The sequence below is a fragment of the Ambystoma mexicanum genome, chromosome 8, assembly GCF_040938575.1.
Source record: "Ambystoma mexicanum isolate Mex_15411 chromosome 8, UKY_AmexF1_1, whole genome shotgun sequence".
NCBI lineage: Eukaryota > Metazoa > Chordata > Amphibia > Caudata > Ambystomatidae > Ambystoma > Ambystoma mexicanum.
In genome coordinates this window covers 41,056,353-41,078,874 of record NC_090929.1, presented here as the reverse complement: position 1 = coordinate 41,078,874, position 22,522 = coordinate 41,056,353, and the positions used below count along the sequence as shown (strand labels likewise).

The window sequence follows — 22,522 nt, the reverse complement described above, 5'->3', positions numbered from 1 at the left end:
TTGATTTCAACAACTAGAAAGCTAGAAATTGCCCAAATATTGGCGAGCACGTGATGCTGCGATTGCACATTATGTCAGTGCCATTTATTTACACAAATAATTATACATAAGGCCTTCAAGATCCCGGACTCGGTATAAATATAATCATAAATTGTGATTCGACAAGTAACCAGGAGAATCTATAAATAATATATTAGGTTCGGCAACATTACAATACAATTTTTTGTGCGACACAAAAGTTAAGTAACTCAAACATGGCAACAATCATAAATGTGAAGATGAAAGCCTATGCACCTAATCAAACAATAGATAAATCCATGTTAATATCTTTGACAACTACGAAACGTGTACGAATTGGCAAGTAAGTTAGAAATTGTGCAAACCAAAATGGCGGGAACGTGATCGCGTACAATGTGCGCATCATCACGTAAGTATAAATTCTGGCCATTTTGTCCCGCAGCAATTGTCCTGCGAGGACACCAGTTAGAATTGAGAAAAACAACTATAAGTCTCCAGGTAAGCTAAAATATGCCGCAAATCTAAGCAACCCGCTTAAATTTACAACTAAGACTTTTTGTGAAACTTTAGACTGTACCAAAAAACTGAAATAGCCACATTACTTATACTGTAGGTAAATGAGTAGAATTCATCCTGCTTGCTTTATAACATAAGGAACATTGGAATGTAATCATTCTAACAACCAGCACCTCTACTATGAGGATAGAAGCGTGTACCAAGCAAGACAAACATACCCTTTCAGGTAAGACAGACATGCCCAAATATTATTAATTTTCATTATTTCGCAAAACGGCAGAGTGCTTCACAGTTTGAAACAAAATATATTTGTCTATATTGTAGGAAAATTTGCAAACTTCGATCTAATCATCTAAAAGCAAAATTGGAAAGCAGCCATTCAAGTCTTAAACTATAAGCAAGAAATCTAAGCATTTGATTGGTAAGTATCACAGTAAAAAGCTTACAATTGTATACAACTTACAAAAATGGTAACAACATGCATTGATACAATATACATCACTTTATTTCTCATAGGTTACTTGCATCAAATTGAATCTAGGAATTACCAAACCTCCTGTTGAACCGTCCAATTTAAAAGACGGGGAAACACGTGTTGAGGTTAGAAGCTACTTGACTCAGTTTAAATCAGATTAATGTAATTTGATCTATCTAAGTGAAGAAAAATTCAGACTGAAGGAAATAATCCTAAAAATGATCTGAAAGAATTCGGTACAAGAAATTTGCCTTATCTAATTGACAAAAGACTAAGATTGAAAGAAGCAAATTCTATTTAACTGACCAAAGCATGAATCCAATGCAAAAGTAGGCATCACTTTAATGCAATAGAATGTTGATTAAAATAAACTTACTTTGATCGAATAGCACAACTATGTCCTAGTATTATTGAATAATCTTCACTTTTTGGCGCAACAAAAGAAGATCCAATTGAGCATTTTCTTATTAGTCTATCCAACAAACAATGCATAAATAAATAGGGTAGTCTATCCAACAAACAAATAACGTGAGTGCTGGGGAAGCAAGGTGGCAGCACACACCAGGCCACAGACAATGGTGGCAGCCAGGGCTCCGGTTCAGGGCCATTTGCAGTGACGCAGGCATGCTGGGAGAGTCGGTCACCCCAGCATTCAAGGGGTCTTTTGGGATCTTTTATTCCTCAGTAGTAAGATATTTTGGACCACGAGACGCCAGAGAATGGCTTAGAGCAGAGTTGTGGAAAAGACCCCTCAGAGAAATCCTCCTGGAAACCCCCTACTCGCCAGCCCCGCTGTGGGCGGGGTGATAGTCTGGACACCTGGGAAAGGAGAGAAGAGACTTTGCAATCTCGAATCAGACCTTGCAAGTAAGGTCACCCAGATCCTGCTCCAGAGATCTGAGGGGGAGATTCTGCCAGAAAAGGGACCAACAACAGCGCAGGGACTAAGTGAGGCCGAAACTGAGGGTTTGGGACTCCCCCGGGGAGGTGCGCGCTGAGCCATAGTACCAGGCACACCCCAAAGTTCAGTATCAGCCGGTGCTGAAATAACAGGACTCATAACGAAGCAGGCATCTTATCCACCTCGAATGGATGAAATGCTGGTTTGCCTGCAGGATTCACACCTGAGGGTTGAACACATCCCAACAGCAAGTGAATAACTCACTGAGCTATCTGACTTCCCAGCTCCCACACTGGCATCAACATGCACCGGTCTATGCTGTCCCGGTAGTGTGTCGGGGTAATCCGCTGGAAGCATGCCATTTCTGTAGTGTCACCACCAGTGGAGTTCTTAGAAGCCCGGTTATCACACTGGTGCCAGCCAGGGCACAGGCTGCAGGTGTTTCTGCAGCATGCAGGGATGCCCACATGGGGGCGTCCTTCAAACCATCGGCCTGCAGACACCTACGCTAACCCTACACTCAAACGAGTTCAACTCCAGCTGGCCTCACAGATTCTGACTCATTGCCCGTGTATGAACTCTTTACCTGAATGAGTGAGTTAATTCAGGAGTGAGTGAGTAATTGAGTTGGTGAGCGAGTGTGTAAGTGTGTCAGTGAGTGGGTGTGTCAGTGAGTAAATGAGTGGGTGAATGCATGAGTGAGTGGATGGTTTAATGATTGCAGGAGTGAGTGAGTCAAAGAGTAGGTGAGGAATTGGATGAGTCTGTAAATGAACAACTGACTAAGTGGATGAGCAAGTAAGGGGATTAGTGAGTGACTGAGTGAAAGTGTGAGTGAGTGAATGAGTAAGATCGGACATTTCCTGGGCGCCTGTGCAATCTTAGTCACCCCAAAGCTCTGGGGTTCTCCCTCTTCCCCACTCAGCCACTGGCATTGCAGAAATAGTTTTTCAGAAGAGCTCGGAATCTGTCCATGGAGGACCCTGGTGGAGAGTCTGGCCTAAGGACCCAGCACCTTTCATTCCCATGGGAGGTGATCTGGCCTTGGATCGCAAGCGGGACCTCCTCCCCTGATATAGGTGATGCTGTCGGCAGGTATATATTCCCATGGTTCAGAGGGAAGGGTCATTCCGAGTAGAGCGGTAAGGGTTAACGGGCACCGGTAAGGATGGCGGTGCCGGTAAACCCTTACCGCCCTATTCCGAGGTCCCTTAGCGGGTCCCAGCAGGAACGGGTGCTCTGACCACCCGTTCTCTGTGGTTCCCGTTAAGGGACCTTGGAGCTAATAACGGTACCGCAATTTGCGGTACCGTTATTAGCACCTTCCCCATTCCCATTGAGCCCTATGGGGGCTCAAAAGGGAATGGGGAATGGTTTACTGAATGGGGACTCACCGGCTCCTCCAGGGTCGGAATGACCCGGTAAGTCCCCATTCAGCCAGACCGGACCCGGATTTGGAGGCAGCCATGGTGCTAATAGCACCATGGCTACTTCCAAACTCGGAATGACCCATGGACCTCTGCAGGAAGGGGAAGGATCTGGAAAGGAATCCTCTGTCCCACTGGCAGCCAGTGGATCCCTCTGTCTGACTGCCAGCCAGTGGATCCCACTACAAGCATGAAAGGAATCATCTATGCGAATGGCAGCCAGTGGATCCCACTATAAACATGTGCGTTATGCAATTTATTTGAAGGTGATGCAATGTTTTACTGGGAGCCAGTGTAGTGTTTTTAGGGCAGGAGCGACATGGTCTCTTCTTGATAGTTTTAGGAGTAGTCTGGCTGCTGTATTTTGGATCCGTTGTGGTTTCTTCAGGAGGTATTCTGGTATTCCGAAGTAGAGGCTGTTTGAATAGTCGATTCTTGACATGATGAGGGCGACGATCGTGAGTGTTTTGTGCGTGAAGGAGAGGAAAGGTAGGATTCGTCTTGCTGTGTGGAGGAGGAAGAAATATTTCTTGACTGTAGCATTTATTTGCGGTTCTAAGGTTAGGGTGTTGTCCATCAGTTACCACCTTAGATGGTGATGGTGCGGTTCCCATTTCCGTTGGCCACGGGATGGCGGTTTCGTTCTCTTGGTCATTGGATATGATAATGATTTCTGTTTTTACTGGGTTGATTTTTAAGTTGTTGGCATTCATCCAGTTGAAGACTTCTTTTAGGCAGTCGATTAGGGTTGAGTGATTGGCTTCAGTGTCTTTGATTTTGTAGATGATTTGACTATCGTCTGCATAGTTGTAGCATGTAATGTTGTATTTTTTGAAGATTCTGATAACTGGGGTCTGGTAGATGTTGAAGTACAGTGGTGATAGTGAGGATCCTTGTGGTACTCCACAGTCGTTAACTCGTGGGGTGGATTTGAAGGGTTTAATCCATACGGTTTCTGTTCTGTCTGCTAGGAATGATTTAGTCCAGCGTAGTGCTGTGTCTGTTATGCCTATGTCTTCTAGTCTTTTGGTTTGGGTGTCATGTCTAACTGTGTCGAAGGCTGCGGAGAGGTCGAGCAGAATAAGGGCTGAGGTTGTGTTTGAGTCTGTGTTAGTTTTTAGGTCGTCCCAGATGGATAGTAGCGCTTTTTCCATTCCTCTGGCCGATCTGAAACCGACTTGAGTTTGGTCTAGTAGGTGGTGTTTTTCTACGTGTTCTTGGGTTAGTTTGTATACGTAGGTTTCCGGTAGTTTTGCTGGGTAGGGGATGTTTGAGATCGGTCTGTAGTTGGAGAGGTCTTCTACGTCGCCACTTGTATTTTTTAGACGTGGTTTAATATATGCTGATTTGAAGGTCCTTGGTACAGTTCCTGTTGCTAGTGATAGATTTAGGAGGTTTCTGTAGTATTCTGCTGGCGTTCCTTGTGCGAGGATTCATCCGGGGGACAGGGATCCATGGGTGATCCAGCTTTCTTGCTGTGTTTTGCCAACATGGCGAATGCCTCTGCTGATATTTCAGGAAATTCTTTGAGTTTGTGCTGAGGTTCTGACTTAGGTTCGTTTGGTTGTATGTTGCGGTTGGTTGGTCTCTGTTGAATGGTTTGTCGGATGTCATTGATTTTTTTCTTGAAGTGGTCTGCAGGTCGTTGCATAGTTTCTCTGAGGGCGTTGGTGTGTTATCACAGCCGGGTGGGTTTCTCATTTCTTTAATGATGTTAAACATTTCTTTTTGAGTGTTGGTGGCATTGGTGATTCTGTCATCATAATGCCTTCTCTTCGGCTTTTGAATTTCCTTCTTGTATGCGCAGATTTGTCTTTGGAACAGTGTTTTTTTTCTGGGTTGTATTCTTTCCTCCATTCCAGTTCCATCTTTTTGTTTTCCTTTTTCATGGTGCTTTATAGTGGGGTGAACCATTTTGCCATTGCTCTTTTTTTGATGGGGTGATTGGTTTTTCTGGGGCGATCTTGGCAATTGTATCTGCAATCCATTTGTGTAGTAGCTCCGCTTTCCCGTCTAGGTCAGCTAGCTCTAGTTCTGTAGTTGAGGGTTTGGTTAACTCCAGTTGTTCAAATAGGTTGCTTTCTTTGACGTCCTTCCAGTTTCTTTTTGTAGTGGTGGTGAGTTTGAGATGTTGGATGCAGACTTGAGTAGGCAGAGTGATAACGAATGGTTTGATGAGATGGTCGCTTCACAGTTTTTGTATCGGCAGTGCCATGTAATGAGTTTTTTCTTGGCAAAAATTGCATCCAAGGTGTGTCCTGCCGAGTGTGTTGCCCCTTTTACTAGTTGTCGTAGTTTCATGGTAGTGAGTTGTTCAATCAGTGAGTTTTGGGAGTTGGCGTGACTGTCTTCGATTGATCTCGGAAGGAAAGTCCAGAGGGTACAATTTAAAGGTTCAGTATCAAAGGATTTTATTAAACCTGATACATTTTCAATATATGAGTTGAATCATGATTTAATCTGCACTAATGGCAATAATTTACATAGCAGGAAAGTTAAGATCACATCAATTCAATAAAATTCATACTGTTCAATCATTCAAACATTCATCCACCTACGTCCATTATACATCATGCACTCATACCAAGCACCAATGGGTATAAGATAAAACCTATAAAAGTCATAACCTATAATACATCAATTAGATTGTTATAGAAAACATTTGCAATCAATGTGCATGGCCACAGTAGATAATAAAAGTGGTCAAAAGTTGAGATGGGTCCCAGAAGTCTCCAATAACGACCTCATCACAGATTTCTCTCTACCAAATTCTACGTGTTTACTTTATGAAGGTAACGTCTTCATCAGGAGATAAGATTACATTCTGAAAGAAGAGGGAAACATAGACTCATGAGTCCCCTATTCTTGGATGACAACATAAGGGAATAAAAAACAAATTCCCAATAATTACATCATTATTAAAAAACAATTTATAAACATAAACAGCAGCCTGCTCCCACCCCAAGTGCATATCTCTAAGGTGGACCATAGGTGTCTGACAAAGTGCTACCATCATGAATTGGTGTTCTGGGATACAGTGGGGACAGGTCATGGACGGCAATGATACCAATGAATTAATGTGCAAGTGCGTTACGGACATGAGGCCCTTATGGTCCCTATATGGTAAGAGTGGACCAGGTGTGATCATTTACTATGTCCACTGGCTAACTGAACTAGTACAAATTGTGCTCAGGTAATGGCGACTGACCTTGGCACAGAAGAAAGGAAGCAGTCCATAGCTCCTTTTAAAGTAATCTGGAAGCACTGCCGTACGAGTTGACAGCGTCCAGAAATAACTTCCTGCACAGGTAGTTGCTAGACTAGCAATGAGACTCCACTCTGTAAAGTATTGGTATGAATTAATAAACTCATGCTAAACCAATCAGAAGAGAACAGTTGGCCAGAGATTAAGCCACAGGAGATCTTACCCAATGTGTCCAATTGGTGACACGATTGGAAGAGAGGACGTGCTAGCTCCTCCAAGGGTGTTCTAACCCGCCGTGCGAAGATCACAGGAACATACGGGTATATTGTGTCTCTAAACATCAAAAGGAGAGAGACCAATCAAAAGGGTGTATGTGTATGCCAGTAGACATGGCCTGGGACAGGCTTTTCATTTCAGAGTTCACTAAGTATAAGAATAATGTCACCCATTACACATAGTATCCCATTGTATATTTGGGATCAAGGTGTATGGGAGCCTCCCAACGGTTAAATGGAGTCAGCCAAGGAAAGGGAACACTCTAGCAATGTATGTCCTAACTTGACACTGATGATTCAAGAATGATATATCCCCCATGCGCTTACCTGCAGCAGATGGTGAGTGTTGCTCGACCGTCGGCCCGCTACTGAATGCCTTCAGACGGGTGGGCTCGTGAGGACGCAGAAGCTCAGCAGCACGGTGTTGCTCTCGCCGTGAATTGAAATAGCGTCCAATACAACCATGTGATCATGCGCTCTGTCACATGACTTTGCGATTGGCGTGCTCCCATAGCAACACAAAGCCATGCAATAGGAATTGAAAACGGACTCACAAGGGAGTGGAAGGCTTTTACTACCTTCCCGCTGGAGTCTAGTGCATACCCTAACTCAGAGGCTCAATTCGTTTTTCGAAGAGGAATGGAACAATGGAAATTCGAGGATTGACTTCGCCATTAGCGTGTTGCCTAATTACACGGCGCAATGCAGAAAAAATAGACGAAGGACTAACGAAGGACTGGAAAGCATTTACTTTTTGGTCATACGAGTCTAATGTGACCCCTTGCTTAGGGACTCAAGTCCATATTCAAACCCGAAGGAAGCAATTGGAATTAGGGTGGGGAGAAGTGAATTAGAATAGGGATTACGCGATAAGCATAATGCCATAATATCGTGGTGTAATACACTGGAAGTAGAAAGAGGACTCACACAGGGCTAGAGGGCATTTACTTTTATTCCATCCGTGTCTAACGTGACCCCTGTTTTAAGGACTCAAGCCTTTAAGACAGATGAAATTAAAGGGGGAGATGTAAGTGCCACAAAGGTTGGCTATTTAATTGCGCTGATGCCTTGGTAAATGCTTTCCAGTCCTTCGTTAGTCCTTCGTCTATTTTTTCTGCATTGCGCCGTGTAATTAGGCAACACGCTAATGGCGAAGTCACTCCTCGAATTTCCATTGTTCCATTCCTCTTTGAAAAACGAATTGAGCCTCTGAGTTAGGGTATGCCCTAGACTCCAGCGGGAAGGTAGTAAAAGCCTTCCACTCCCTTGTGAGTCCGTTTTCAATTCCTATTGCATGGCTTTGTGTTGCTATGGGAGCACGCCAATCGCAAAGTCATGTGACAGAGCGCATGATCACATGGTTGTATTGGACGCTATTTCAATTCACGGCGAGAGCAACACCGTGCTGCTGAGCTTCTGCGTCCTCACGAGCCCACCCGTCTGAAGGCATTCAGTAGCCGGCCGACGGTCGAGCAACACTCACCATCTGCTGCAGGTAAGCGCATGGGGGATATATCATTCTTGAATCATCAGTGTCAAGTTAGGACATACATTGCTAGAGTGTTCCCTTTCCTTGGCTGACTCCATTTAACCGTTGGGAGGCTCCCATACACCTTGATCCCAAATATACAATGGGGATACTATGTGTAATGGGTGACATTATTCTTATACTTAGTGAACTCTGAAATGAAAAGCCTGTCCCAGGCCATGTCTACTGGCATACACATACACCCTTTTGATTGGTCTCTCTCCTTTTGATGTTTAGAGACACAATATACCCGTATGTTCCTGTGATCTTCGCACGGCGGGTTAGAACACCCTTGGAGGAGCTAGCACGTCCTCTCTTCCAATCGTGTCACCAATTGGACACATTGGGTAAGATCTCCTGTGGCTTAATCTCTGGCCAACTGTTCTCTTCTGATTGGTTTAGCATGAGTTTATTAATTCATACCAATACTTTACAGAGTGGAGTCTCATTGCTAGTCTAGCAACTACCTGTGCAGGAAGTTATTTCTGGACGCTGTCAACTCGTACGGCAGTGCTTCCAGATTACTTTAAAAGGAGCTATGGACTGCTTCCTTTCTTCTGTGCCAAGGTCAGTCGCCATTACCTGAGCACAATTTGTACTAGTTCAGGTAGCCAGTGGACATAGTAAATGATCACACCTGGTCCACTCTTACCATATAGGGACCACAAGGGCCTCAGGTCCGTAACGCACTTGCACATTAATTCATTGGTATCATTGCCGTCCATGATCTGTCCCCACTGTATCCCAGAACACCAATTCATGATGGTAGCACTTTCTGTCAGACACCTATGGTCCACCTTAGAGATATGCACTTGGGGTGGGAGCAGGCTGCTGTTTATGTTTATAAATTGTTTTTTAATAATGATGTAATTATTGGGAATTTGTTTTTTATTCCCTTATGTTGTCATCCAAGAATAGGGGACTCATGAGTCTATGTTTCCCTCTTCTTTCAGAATGTAATCTTTATCTCCTGATGAAGACGTTACCTTCATAAAGTAAACACGTAGAATTTGGTAGAGAGAAATCTGTGATGAGGTCGTTATTGGAGACTTCTGGGACCCATCTCAACTTTTGACCACTTTTATTATCTACTGTGGCCATGCACATTGATTGCAAATGTTTTCTATAACAATCTAATTGATGTATTATATGTTATGACTTTTATAGGTTTTATCTTATACCCATTGGTGCTTGGTATGAGTGTATGATGTATAATGGACGTAGGTGGATGAATGTTTGAATGATTGAACAGTATGAATTTTATTGAATTGATGTGATCTTAACTTTCCTGCTATGTAAATTATTGCTGTCAGTGCAGATTAAATCATGATTCAACTCATATATTGAAAATGTGTCAGGTTTAATAAAATCATTTGATACTGAACCTTTAAATTGTACCCTCTGGACTTTCCTTCTGAGATCAATTGTTACATTAATACCCTAACCGAGAGTGTGGGGTCCCCTGTGTCTTTCAGAAACATAGTGACTGTCTTTCAACCAGATGTTGAAGTCCCCCAGGATGATTAGGTGTTCGTGGTTGATGGCTATGTTGGTGATGGCTTCTATGAAGTTGTCGACGAAGGTTGCGTCATATGTCGGTGGTCTGTATACCAGGATGAATGTGATGTTGGTTTTTGGGCTCGCTGTTAGTTGTATAACCATGGTTTCGCAGTTGAGGATGTTGAGCGGTTCGTCCGTTTTTATTTTCAGGTGTCCTTTGAATGCTATTGCGATGCCTCCTTCTTTTTTGTTTTTCCTGTTGATCTGAAGACATTTGAAGTCGGTTGGAAGGCAGCTTTGGAGTGTGATTTTGTAGTTGTCGTCTAGCCATGTTTCTGTGATGAACAGGATGTCAATGCCGTTGTCATCGAGTAGGTCGAAGATCTCTGTAGAGTGTTTTGACATGGATCTTGCGTTTATTAGATTGCAGTGGAGTTTGGAGGTGTAGTTTGGTTTGGCTTTTCTTGTTAGGGTCTTCTTCTGATTTTGTTGAGGTGTAGGTTTCAGGGTGTCAGCGTTTTGGGATCCTGGCAGCCAGTGGATCCCACTATGAACATGATAGGAATCCTCCGTCACACTGGCAGACAGTGGATCCCATTACAAGCATGAAAGGAATCCTCTGGCCAAATGGCAGCCAGTGGATCCCACTGAACGCATGAAAGGAATCCTCTGTCACACTGGCAGCTAGTGGATGGCACTACACGCATGAAAGGGATCCTCTGTCCCACTGGCAGCCAGTTGATCCCACTACACTGCGAGCCACTACTCAGAGGCCACAGGACTGCGCTACACAGTGGTCTTATGCACGCAGAATGAAAGGCGATGCAGAGACATGGAGAGCCACTGCTCAGAAGCCACAGGACTGTGCTACATAGTGGTCTTATGCACGCAGAATGAAAGGAGATGCAGAGACACGGCGAGCCACTGCTCAGAGGCCACGGGACTGTGCTACACAGTGGTCTTACGCATGTGTAATGAAAAGAGAGGCACTGCGAGTCACTGCTCAGAGGCCACGGAACTGTGCTACAAAGTGGTCTTACGCATGTGGAATGAAAGGGCTGAAGAGGCCCTGCAGGCCACTGCTCAGAGGCACTGGACTGTGCTACACAGTGGTCTTATGCATGTGGGATGAAAGGGCTGAAGAGGCCCTGCAGGCCACTGCTCAGAGGCACTGGACTGTGCTACACAGTGGTCTTATGCATGTGGGATGAAAGGGCTGAAGAGGCCCTGCAGGCCACTGCTCAGAGGCACTGGACTGTGCTACACAGTGGTCTTATGCATGTGGGATGAAAGGGCTGAAGAGGCCCTGCAGGCCACTGCTCAGAGGCACTGGACTGTGCTACACAGTGGTCTTATGCATGTGGGATGAAAGGGCTGAAGAGGCCCTGCAGGCCACTGCTCAGAGGCACTGGACTGTGCTACACAGTGGTCTTATGCATGTGGGATGAAAGGGCTGAAGAGGCCCTGCAGGCCACTGCTCAGAGGCACTGGACTGTGCTACACAGTGGTCTTATGCATGTGGGATGAAAGGGCTGAAGTGGCCCTGCAGGCCACTGCTCAGAGGCACTGGACTGTGCTACACAGTGGTCTTATGCATGTGGGATGAAAGGGCTGAAGAGGCCCTGCAGGCCACTGCTCAGAGGCACTGGACTGTGCTACACAGTGGTCTTATGCATGTGGGATGAAAGGGCTGAAGAGGCCCTGCAGGCCACTGCTCAGAGGCACTGGACTGTGCTACACAGTGGTCTTATGCATGTGGGATGAAAGGGCTGAAGAGGCCCTGCAGGCCACTGCTCAGAGGCACTGGACTGTGCTACACAGTGGTCTTATGCATGTGGGATGAAAGGGCTGAAGAGGCCCTGCAGGCCACTGCTCAGAGGCACTGGACTGTGCTACACAGTGGTCTTATGCAAGTGGAATGAAAGGGCTGAAGAGGCACTGCGAGTCACTGCTCAGAGGCACTGGACTGTGCTACACAGTGGTCTTATGCATGTGGGATGAAAGGGGATGCAGAGGCACTGCGAGTCACTGCTCAGAGGCCACGGGCCTGTGCTACACAGTGGTCTTATGCAAGTGGAATGAAAGGGCTGCCGAGGCACTGCGAGTCACTGCTCAGAGGCCACAGGACTATGCTAGACAGTGGTCTTATGCACACAAAATCAAAGGAGATGCAGAGGCCACAGGCCTGTGCTACACAGCAGTCTTATACATGCACAATGAAAGGTCTGCAGAGGCACTGTGAGTCACTGCTCAGAGGCCACAGGACTGTGCTAGACAGTGGTCTTATGCACACAAAATCAAAGGAGATGCAGAGGCCACAGACTTCCCTACACCGTGGTTTTATGCATGCAGAATGAAAGGAGATGCAGAAGCACTGTGTGCTAGTCAGTGGTCTTATGCACGTGGAATGAAAGGGCTGCAGAGGCCACAGGACTGTGCTAGTCAGTGGTCTTATGCAAGCGGAATGAAAGGTCTGCAGAGGCACTGTGAGTCACTGCTCAGAGGCCACAGGACTGTGCTACACAGTGGTCTTATGCACGTGGAATGAAAGGGCTGCAGAGGCCCTGTGAGTCACTGCTCAGAGGCCACAGGACTGTGCTACACAGTGGTCTTATGCACGTGGAATGAAAGGTCTGCAGAGGCCACAGGACGGTGCTAGTCAGTACCTTCACATGTGTACAGGGATCACATGGCACTCTTGGCCGATGCATAAGGACAGTACCATAGAGCGTCAGGTACAGCACACATTCATTTCATGCATTTATCTTCAATATTCACAATTGTAACATATAATACAGCAAGCTCGTGACCCACACTTGAGTTTGCCTGAGGTCTTTTAAGAAAACCTAATAACCAAAAAGAGATGGAGCAAAAGCTGGGATTAGTCATAAGTACTGGGCAGCACCCAAAGCTTTGCACTCAGACTAGATCGGGAAGGAGCACTCTCTGCACCTATAAGCGCATGCAGAGGGTGAAACCAGGTCGCCCCTTGGCCTCATTCCTGCTCAGCGTGTTCATCGCTGATATCGTACCTGCATTTCCACCTGAAATCACCGGATCCCACGTGGGGTGGATGCTATAGGCGGGGGGTTTAGTACTGCTGGATGCCACTCCCATTGGGTGACCCCGCAAACTGATCGCCTTGGAGAAGTATGGAGAAGCAAACGGGTTCAAAGTAAACCCGGCATGCATAGGCGCGCACACATATGCACACACACGCACGCAGAGCCACACAATCCAATCACACACACACACACACGCGCGCACATAGAAACATCACGAACACACAGCGACACACAAATATGCGAACACATGTATACATACACGAACACACATAGTTACATTCACACAAGTATACGCCCAAGTGTCCTTGCACAAGCCCACAAGCAAACCTCATGCACACACACTAACTTACACGCACATGTGCACACACACACACACCTGAGCGCATATGTTAAGAGACACACACATACACAGACAGACACACAAGTACCTACGCACAGAGATACATAGATCCACACGCAGAGACACAAACTCACATACAACAACATGCGCAATCACACCCAGGCTATATACACAGGCTTCCACAAACGGGGCAGCTAAAGGTACACAGACACATGTGTGCGCACACACACGTACACACTCGCACAGATGCGCTTTTGCACCGGCACAAACTCATGTTCCTGTGCACAGTAAGTGGACTGTAATAGAAAAGCAACACACGAGGTCCCTAAGGAGGTTCTGAATCACATCCGCCCCCCCCCCGCGCCCCCTCCCGCACTTGCCCCATGACTTATTGCGCCTGACAGTGGTCACTGCATCACCACGTGCTTCATTAGTGCAAAAGTGACATCGGTATGCATCTTGCACAATGCATTGGATGCGTATTCGCACTGGAGCCAGACTACAGAAACGCTGCACCGGTGCAAGTCTACAGCGCAAAAAACATTGGGGACCATATCAGAAAGCCTTTGCACCATGGCAAGGGCAATGGCTCCTGGCATTATCACCAGTGCAAACATTTCACTAGGGCAGCCCTTTGCACCGGGGGCGATGCACTTTCCATGGGCCAGTGCCAGCACTTTTCCTGATGCGGTGCTATTCTTTTAATGGGGCAGCACTTTACACAGAGAACGATGCACTTTACATGGGCCTGTGCCAGCACTTTTCCCCAGAGGGGGGCACTTCTTTTAATGGGGCAGCACTTTACACCGGGGATGATGCACTTTACATGGGCCAGTGCCAGCACTTTTCCCCAGAGGGGGGCACTTCTTTTAATGGGGCAGCACTTTGCACCGGGGATGATGCACTTTACATAGGCCAGAGCCAGCACTTTTCCCCAGAGGGGGGCACTTCTTTTAATGGGGCAGCACTTTGCACCGGGGACGATGCACTTTACATGGGCCAGTGCCAGCACTTTTCCCCAGAGGGGGGCACTTCTTTTAATGGGGCAGCACTTTGCACCGGGGATGATGCACTTTACATAGGCCAGAGCCAGCACTTTTCCCCAGAGGGGGGCACTTCTTTTAATGGGGCAGCACTTTGCACCGGGGACGATGCACTTTACATGGGCCAGTGCCAGCACTTTTCCCCAGAGGGGGGCACTTCTTTTAATGGGGCAGCACTTTGTACCGGGGACAATGCACTTTACATATGCCAGAGCCAGCACTTTTCCCCAGAGGGGGGCACTTCTTTTAATGGGGCAGCACTTTGCAGAGGGGACGATGCACTTTACCAGAGGGGGGCACTTCTTTTAATGGGGTAGCACTTTCCACCGGGGACGATGAACTTTACATGGGCCAGAGCCAGCACTTTTCCCCACAGGGGGGCACTTCTTTTAAAGGGGCAGCACTTTGCATCGGGGACAATGCACTTTACATGGGCCAGTGCCAGCACTTTTCCCCAGAGGGGGGCACTTCTTTTAATGGGGCAGCACTTTGTACCGGGGATGATGCACTTTACATGGGCCAGTGGCAGCACTTTTTCCCCAGGGGAGGCTATTCTTTTAATGGGCAGCTCTTTTCATCGAGGGCGATTCACTTTACATGGGCCAGTGCCAGCACTTTTCCCAAATGCGACTATTCTTTTAATAGGGCAGCACTTTGCACCGGGGACGGTGCACTTTACATTGGCCAGTGCCAGCACTTTTCCCCGGGGCGGCTATTCTTTTAATGGGGCAGCACTTTGCACCGGGGACGGTGCACTGTACATGGGGCAGTGTCAGCACTTTTCCCCGGGGCGGCTATTCTTTTAATGGGGCAGCACTTTGCACCGGGGACGGTGCACTGTACATGGGCCAGTGTCAGCACTTTTCCCCAGGGCGGCAGCAGAAGCATATCTCAACAGGTTCCGGAATTCTTTTTATGGGACAGCGACAAAACTTCGTAGCAGTTCCCAGCCTTCCGTGTAATGGGCCAGTACTACCATGGCTCACCAGCGCTACCATACTTTTAGGGTGCTGGCATTTTTCACCAGGGTTGATCTACGTGTAACGTGGCAGTGCTAGCACTTTTCACCAGAACAGCTATACTTTTAATGGGACAGTACCAGCACTTTAAGCAGGACCGATATACTTGTAATAGGACAGTACCTGCACTTTTCCCCAGGGCGGCTATTATTTTAATGGGGCGGCACATTGTACCGGGGACAGTGCTCTTTACATGGGACAGTGCTATCACTTTCAGCAGGGCTGATATACGTGTAATGGGACAGTGACAGCACTTTCGGCAGGGTCGATATACTTGTAATGGGACAGTGACAACCCTTTTCACCAGGGGCTGGTGGCAGAGCTCCTTTGGTGCACATTTCTCGTCACTATCCATCCCCCCCCCCCCCCCCGGACCCTCCATGACTCACCTCCAGGACCCGGGGCCGCCTCGCTGCAGCTGCTGCCCCCCTCCTCCTCCTCGGGGTCCTCGCAGCTCTCCGGAGCCTCCTGCACCTCCACGACCCTCCCCGCCTCCTCCAGGTCCAGGAGGTGGCTGACGCTGAAGTTCTTCCTGCCCTGGGGCTCCAGGATGCGCAGGGCCTGGGGGCCACAGGGAGCACAGGGGGACTTCTCCAGGGCCAGGTATTCCCGCTCCATGGCAGGGCGTGCCAGCCCCCCTCGCCCTCTCCTCCTGCCCCTTCTCCTCTCTCGTTCTTTCCCTGCCTCCCTCTTTCACTGCTTGGGTCTTCTGTGTATGTTTTCACACCCACTCTCCTGTTCCCTCTTTCCACTTCCTCTTACTTTCCCCCCCTTCACTCTCTCCCACTTCTCTCCCCTCCCCTCGCCCTCTCCTCTCTCGTCCTTTCCCTGCCTCCTTCTTTTACTGCCTGGGTCTTCTGTGTATGTTTTCACACCCACTCTCCTGTTCCCTCTTTCCACTTCCTCTTACTTTGCCCCCTTCACTCTCTCCCACTTCTCTCCCCTCCCCTCGCCCTCTCCTCTCTCGTCCTTTCCCTGCCTCCTTCTTTCACTGCTTGGGTCTTCTGTGTATGTTTTCACACCCACTCTCCTGTTCCCTCTTTCCACTTCCTCTTACTTTGCCCCCTTCACTCTCTCCCACTTCTCTCCCCTCCCCTCGCCCTCCTCACTTCCATCGATCTTTCCCCTCCAAGTCTCTATTCCCTTTCTCTCGCCCAGCCCCCTGTCCTCTCTTCCTCTGTGCCACCTCCCTCTCTCCCAGCCCCCCTCTTTCCCAAGTCCCCCCAAGCACAACTCCTCCGCCTTGGCCCGTCTCCCTCACTCTGCGCTGACGTCTTGAGGAAAACACACTTTCAATCCAGCTTCTTCCCTGGGGGGTTGTGGGACAGATCGCTCTCTCCTCCTCTTCCTCTCGTGCTCGCCTCACTTCTGGCAAAGGGAGGAGGGTGTGGGGGGGGCGAGCCCCAAGGAATAGAGCCCGGTGTCTGCTCCCCACCAGGTCTCGGGACAGGCTCCAGTCCCGACTGCCACAGAGACAGGCTCCAAGTGCCTGGAGGGAGGGGCACCTGGGCATAGGCTCTTTCCAGGGTGGGTAAGGAGGGGGGCTGACCCTGCCTGACACCAAGGACCACATAAAACACGCGCAGAAGGAAACACACTTAACTAAAGTTCAGATCAATCCTCGTGCAGGCGGGGTCATGCGGCTGACCCCCTGCAACCCAGGGCAGGACCCCCACTCTCTCCCCCAGGGGACGTCGAATCCCCTAATGAGAACATTAGACCCGGGGCAGAGTTAACATAAGAGCTTCTAAAACTACTGTCCTTCCGCTGTGTGTGAGGGGTCGGTGGGAAGTGGGGGGCTGTAGTCTGCTCCCTTGATGCCAAGCACATTTCTGGGGAAGAAGAGAAGGGCTTTACTTTCTAAAGATCACTTTAAATTGTACTGCTAAGGCTGCTGAAGGTTTGGGGGCGGGGAGAGAGAAGGATGGGGAGGAGGACGGAAAACTAAAAACAAGCTTTCAAGTAGTGGCGCTCCAAGAACACAGCCAGGGGCTCAGGGAATGGGGATCACTTGGGGGGCCTTCCCTATACAGAGCCGACCCTACTAATATTACCAGCCCAACCCTTCCATAACAAGCCTCTCCCATGTTCTAGGGCCTTACAGACAGATCTAGGCGAGCCCACCCTCACGTTCTGGGCCCTCACACTTCCAGGCGAACCCACTGTCATGGTCTGGGGCCTTAAACTTCCAGGCGAGCCCACCCTCATGTTCTGGGGCCTTACACTTCCAGGCGAACCCACTGTCATGGTCTGGGGCCTTACACTTCCAGGCGAGTCCACCCTCATGTTCTGGGGCCTTACACTTCTAGGCGAGCCCACCCTCATGTTCTGGGGCCTTACACTTCAAGGCGAGCCCACCCTCATATTCTGGGGCCTTAAACTTCCAGGCGAGCCCACCCTCATGTTCTGGGTCCTTACACTTCAAGGCGAGCCCACCCTCATATTCTGGGGCTTTAAACTTCCAGGCAAGCCCACCCTCATGTTCTGGGGCCTTACACTTTCAGGCGAACCCACTGTCATGGCCTGGGGCCTTACACTTCCAGGCGAGTCCACCGTCATGTTCTGGGGCCTTACACTTCCAGGCGAGCCCACCCTCATGGTCTGGGGCCTTACACTTCCAGGCGAGCCCATCCTCATGCTCTGGGGCCTTACACTTCCAGGAGAACCCACCCTTATGTTCTGGGGCCTTACACTTCCAGGCGAGCCCACCGTCATGTTCTGGGGCCTTACACTTCCAGGCGAGCCCACCGTCATGTTCTGGGGCCTTACACTTCCAGGCGAGCCCACCCTCATGTTCTGGGGCCTTACACTTCAAGGCGAGCCCATCCTCATGCTCTGGGGCCTTACACTTCCAGGTGAGCCCACCCTCAAGTTCTGGGGCCTTACACTTCCAGGCGAGCCCACCCTCATGTTCTGGGGCCTTACACTTCAAGGCGAGCCCACCCTCATGTTCTGCACCCAACACTTCCAGAACAAGTCTCTCATGTTCTGTGTCCAACCCTTTCTGAGCTGGCTTCTCTCATGTTCTGTAGTTTTACCCTTTCAGACAGGCCCACCCCCATGTTCTGGGGCCTTACCCTTCCATACAAGCCCACTCTCATGTTCTGTGCACAACCCTTCCTGAGCCGGATTCGCTCATGTTCTGGGGCTTTATCGATAGGGCATACACCCCTCATGTTCTGTGCTCAGTCCTTACATTGCCCACCTCCTCCATTTTCTGAGCCCGATCCTTCTAGGGTATGCCGCCCTCGCATTCTGGGCTGAACCATTCATGTGTAGGCATCCTGCATGTACTTCTCCTGACCCTCTCAAAGCATGCAAACAGCTTTTTGTGTGACCAGCCCTTTCAGAGCAGTCCATTAGAAATTCTTTAGCCCAGCCCTTCCAGAGAAGACCTCCTTTTCTGTGTTTGACCCTTCGAGAGCAGCGCTCCAGCACTTGTTGAGTCTGACCCTTCCAGAGCAGCGCTCCAGCACTTGTTGAGTCTGACCCATCCAGAGCAGCGTTCCAGCACTTGTTGAGTCTGACCCTTCCAGAGCTGCGCTCCAGCACTGGTTGAGTCTGACCCTTCCAGAGCCACGCTCCAGCACGGATTGAGTCTGACCCTTCCAGAGCCGCGCTCCAGCACTGGTTGAGTCTGACCCTTCCAGATCCACACTCCAGCACTTGTTGAGTCTGACCCTTCCAGAGCCGCGCTCCAGCACTGGTTGAGTCTAACCCTCCCAGAGCCGCGCTCCAGCACTGGTTGAGTCTGACCATTCCAGAGCATCGCTCCAGCACTTGTCGAGTCTGACCCTCCCAGAGCCACGCTCCAGCACTTGTTGAGTCTGACCCTTCCAGAGCAGCGCTCCAGCACTTGTTGAGTCTGACCATTCCAGAGCATCGCTCCAGCACTTGTTGAGTCTGACCATTCCAGAGCCACGCTCCAGCACTGGTTGAGTCTGATCCTTCCAGAGCCGCACTCCAGCACTTGTTGAGTCTGACCCTTCCAGAGCAGCGCTCCAGCACTTGTTGAGTCTGACCATTCCAGAGCATCGCTCCAGCACTTGTTGAGTCTGACCCTTCCAGGGCAGCACTCCTGCACTTGTTGAGTCTGACCCTTCCAGAGCCGCGCTCCAGCACTGGTTGAGTCTGACCCTTCCAGAGCCGCACTCCAGCACTTGTTGAGTCTGACCCTTCCAGAGCAGCGCTCCAGCACTTGTTGAGTCTGACCATTCCAGAGCAGCGCTCCAGCACTTGTTGAGTCTGACCCTTCCAGAGCAGCGCTCCAGCACTTGTTGAGTCTGACCCTTCCAGAGCAGCACTCCAGCACTTGGTGAGTTTGACCCTTCCAGAGCCGTGCTCCAGCACTTGTTGAGTTTGACCCTTCCAGAGCCGCGCTCCAGCACTTGTTGAGTCTGACCATTCCAGAGCATCGCTCCAGCACTTGTTGAGTCTGACCCTCCCAGAGCCACGCTCCAGCACTTGTTGAGTCTGACCCTTCCAGAGCAGCGCTCCAGCACTTGTTGAGTCTGACCATTCCAGAGCATCGCTCCAGCACTTGGTGAGTTTGACCCTTCCAGAGCCGCGCTCCAGCACTTGTTGAGTCTGACCCTTCCAGAGCAGCGCTCCAGCACTTGTTGAGTCGGACGCTTCCAGAGCAGCGCTCCAGCACTTGTTGAGTCTGACCCTTCCAGTGCAGCGCTCCAGCACTTGGTGAGTTTGACCCTTCCAGAGCAGCGCTCCAACACTTGTTGAGTCTGACCCTTCCAGAGGAGCACTCCAGCACTTGGTGAGTCTGACCCTTCCAGAGCCGCGCTCCAGCACTTGGTGAGTCTGACCCTTCCAGAGCCGCGCTCCAGCACTTGGTGAGTCTGACCCTTCCAGAGCCGCGCTCCAGCACTTGTTGAGTCTGACCCTTCCAGAGCAGCACTCCAGCACTTGGTGAGTTTGACCCTTCCAGAGCAGCGCTCCAGCACTTGTTGAGTCTGACCCTTCCAGAGCAGCACTCCAGCACTTGGTGAGTTTGACCCTTCCAGAGCCGCGCTCCAGCACTTGTTGAGTCTGACCCTTCCAGAGCCGCGCTCCAGCACTTGTTGAGTCTGACCCTCCCAGAGCCACGCTCCAGCACAGATTGAGTCTGACCCTTCCAGAGCCGCGCTCCAGCACTGGTTGAGTCTGACCCTTCCAGAGCATCGCTCCAGCACTTGTTGAGTCTGACCCTTCCAGAGCAGCGCTCCAGCACTTGTTGAGTCTGACCATTCCAGAGCATCGCTCCAGCACTTGTTGAGTCTGACCCTTCCAGGGCAGCACTCCTGCACTTGTTGAGTCTGACCTTTCCAGAGCAGCGCTTCAGCACTGGTTCAGTCTGACCCTTCCAGAGCCGCGCTCCAGCACTTGTTGAGTCGGACGCTTCCAGAGCAGCACTCCAGCACTTGTTGAGTCTGACCATTCCAGAGCATCGCTCCAGCACTTGTTGAGTCTGACCCTCCCAGAGCCACACTCCAGCACTTGTTGAGTCTGACCCTTCCAGAGCAGCGCTCCAGCACTTGAGTCTGACCCTTCCAGAGCCGCGCTCCAGCACAGATTGAGTCTGACCCTTCCAGAGCCGCGCTCCAGCACTGGTTGAGTCTGACCCTTCCAGAGCCGCACTCCAGCACTTGTTGAGTCTGACCCATCCAGAGCAGCGCTCCAGCACTTGTTGAGTCTGACCATTCCAGAGCATCGCTCCAGCACTTGTTGAGTCTGACCCTTCCAGGGCAGCACTCCTGCACTTGTTGAGTCTGACCTTTCCAGAGCAGCGCTCCTGCACTGGTTCAGTCTGACCCTTCCAGAGCAGCGCTCCAGCACTTGGTGAGTCTGACTCTTCCAGAGCAGCGCTCCAGCACTTGTTGAGTCTGACACATCCAGAGCAGCGCTCCAGCACTTGTTGAGTCTGACCTTTCCAGAGTAGTGCTTCAGCACTGGTTCTGTCTGACCCTTCCAGAGCAGCGCTCCAGCACTTGTTGAGTCTGACCTTTCCAGAGCAGCGCTCCAGCACTTGGTGAAGTTGACCCTTCCAGAGCAGCGCTCCAGCACTGGTTGAGTCTGACCCTTCCAGAGCAGCGCTCCAGCACTTGTTGAGTCTGACCCTTCCAGAGCAGCGCTCCAGCACTTGTTGAGTCTGACCTTTCCAGAGCAGCGCTTCAGCACTGGTTCAGTCTGACCCTTCCAGAGCAGCGCTCCAGCACTTGGTGAGTCTGACCCTTCCAGAGCAGCGCTCCAGCACTTGTTGAGTCTGACCCTTCCAGAGCAGCGCTCCAGCACTTGTTGAGTCTGACCCTTCCAGAGCCGCGCTCCAGCACTTGTTGAGTCTGACCCTTCCAGAGCCGCGCTCCAGCACTTGTTGAGTCTGACCCTTCCAGAGCCGCGCTCCAGCACTTGTTGAGTCCGAGCCTTCCAGAGCAGCGCTCCAGCAATTGTTGAGTCCGAGCCTTCCAGAGCAGCGCCCCAGCACTTGTTGAGTCTGACCCTTCTAGAGCAGCGCCCCAGCACTTGTTGAGTCTGACCCTTCTAGAGCAGCGCTCCAGCACTTGTTGAGTCCGAGCCTTCCAGAACAGCGCCCCAGCACTTGTTGAGTCGGACCCTTCCAGAGCAGCGCTCCAGCACTTGTTGAGTCTGACCATTCCAGAGCAGCGCTCCAGCACTTGCTGAGTCTGACCATTCCAGAGCAGCGCCCCAGCACTTGTTGAGTCGGACCCTTGCAGAGCAGCGCTCCAGCACTTGTTGAGTCTGACCCTTCCAGAGAACAGTCCTTCTACATAATCTGTGCCCTAACTTTCCAGAGTAGAGTACACACTTCTTTGAGAGCCTAACCCTGTGAGAGCAGGCCTTCTATAGGTTTATTTATTTATTTAGTTATTTTTGAACAAATCTGTGTGGACTGTTTCCCGTTTGTCTGGGGAAAGAATTCCATGCAAGTGCAGCAAGAAGAGAGAAAGAGCGGAAGCGAGAGGAAGCACAGGGAGGGCGAGGAGCCACAAGAGAGGAGGCAGAGAAGAGATTATGGGAAGGTTTGTAGAGTTGGATAGAGGAGGATCGATACAGTGGTGCCATACCATGGGCAGAGCAGAGATTATGGGAAGGCTTGTAGAGTTGGATAGAGGAGGATCGATACAGTGGTGTCTTACCATGGGCAGAGCAGAGATTATGGGAAGGCTTGTAGAGTTGGATACAGTGGTGCCATACCATG

General features: G+C 49.9%; 1 protein-coding gene across 1 annotated transcript in view; it reads right to left on the bottom strand.

The window, feature by feature from the left end:
- Positions 1-16,784, bottom strand: part of PRRX2 (paired related homeobox 2) — a 125,158-nt gene extending 108,374 nt beyond the window's left edge. Inside the window, exon 1 of the mRNA XM_069609227.1 lies at positions 15,702-16,784. Coding sequence (XP_069465328.1) covers positions 15,702-15,930 — 229 coding nt within the window. The 5' untranslated portion in view covers positions 15,931-16,784. The remainder of the gene's footprint in view (positions 1-15,701) is intronic.
- Positions 16,785-22,522: the final 5,738 nt, after the last annotated feature.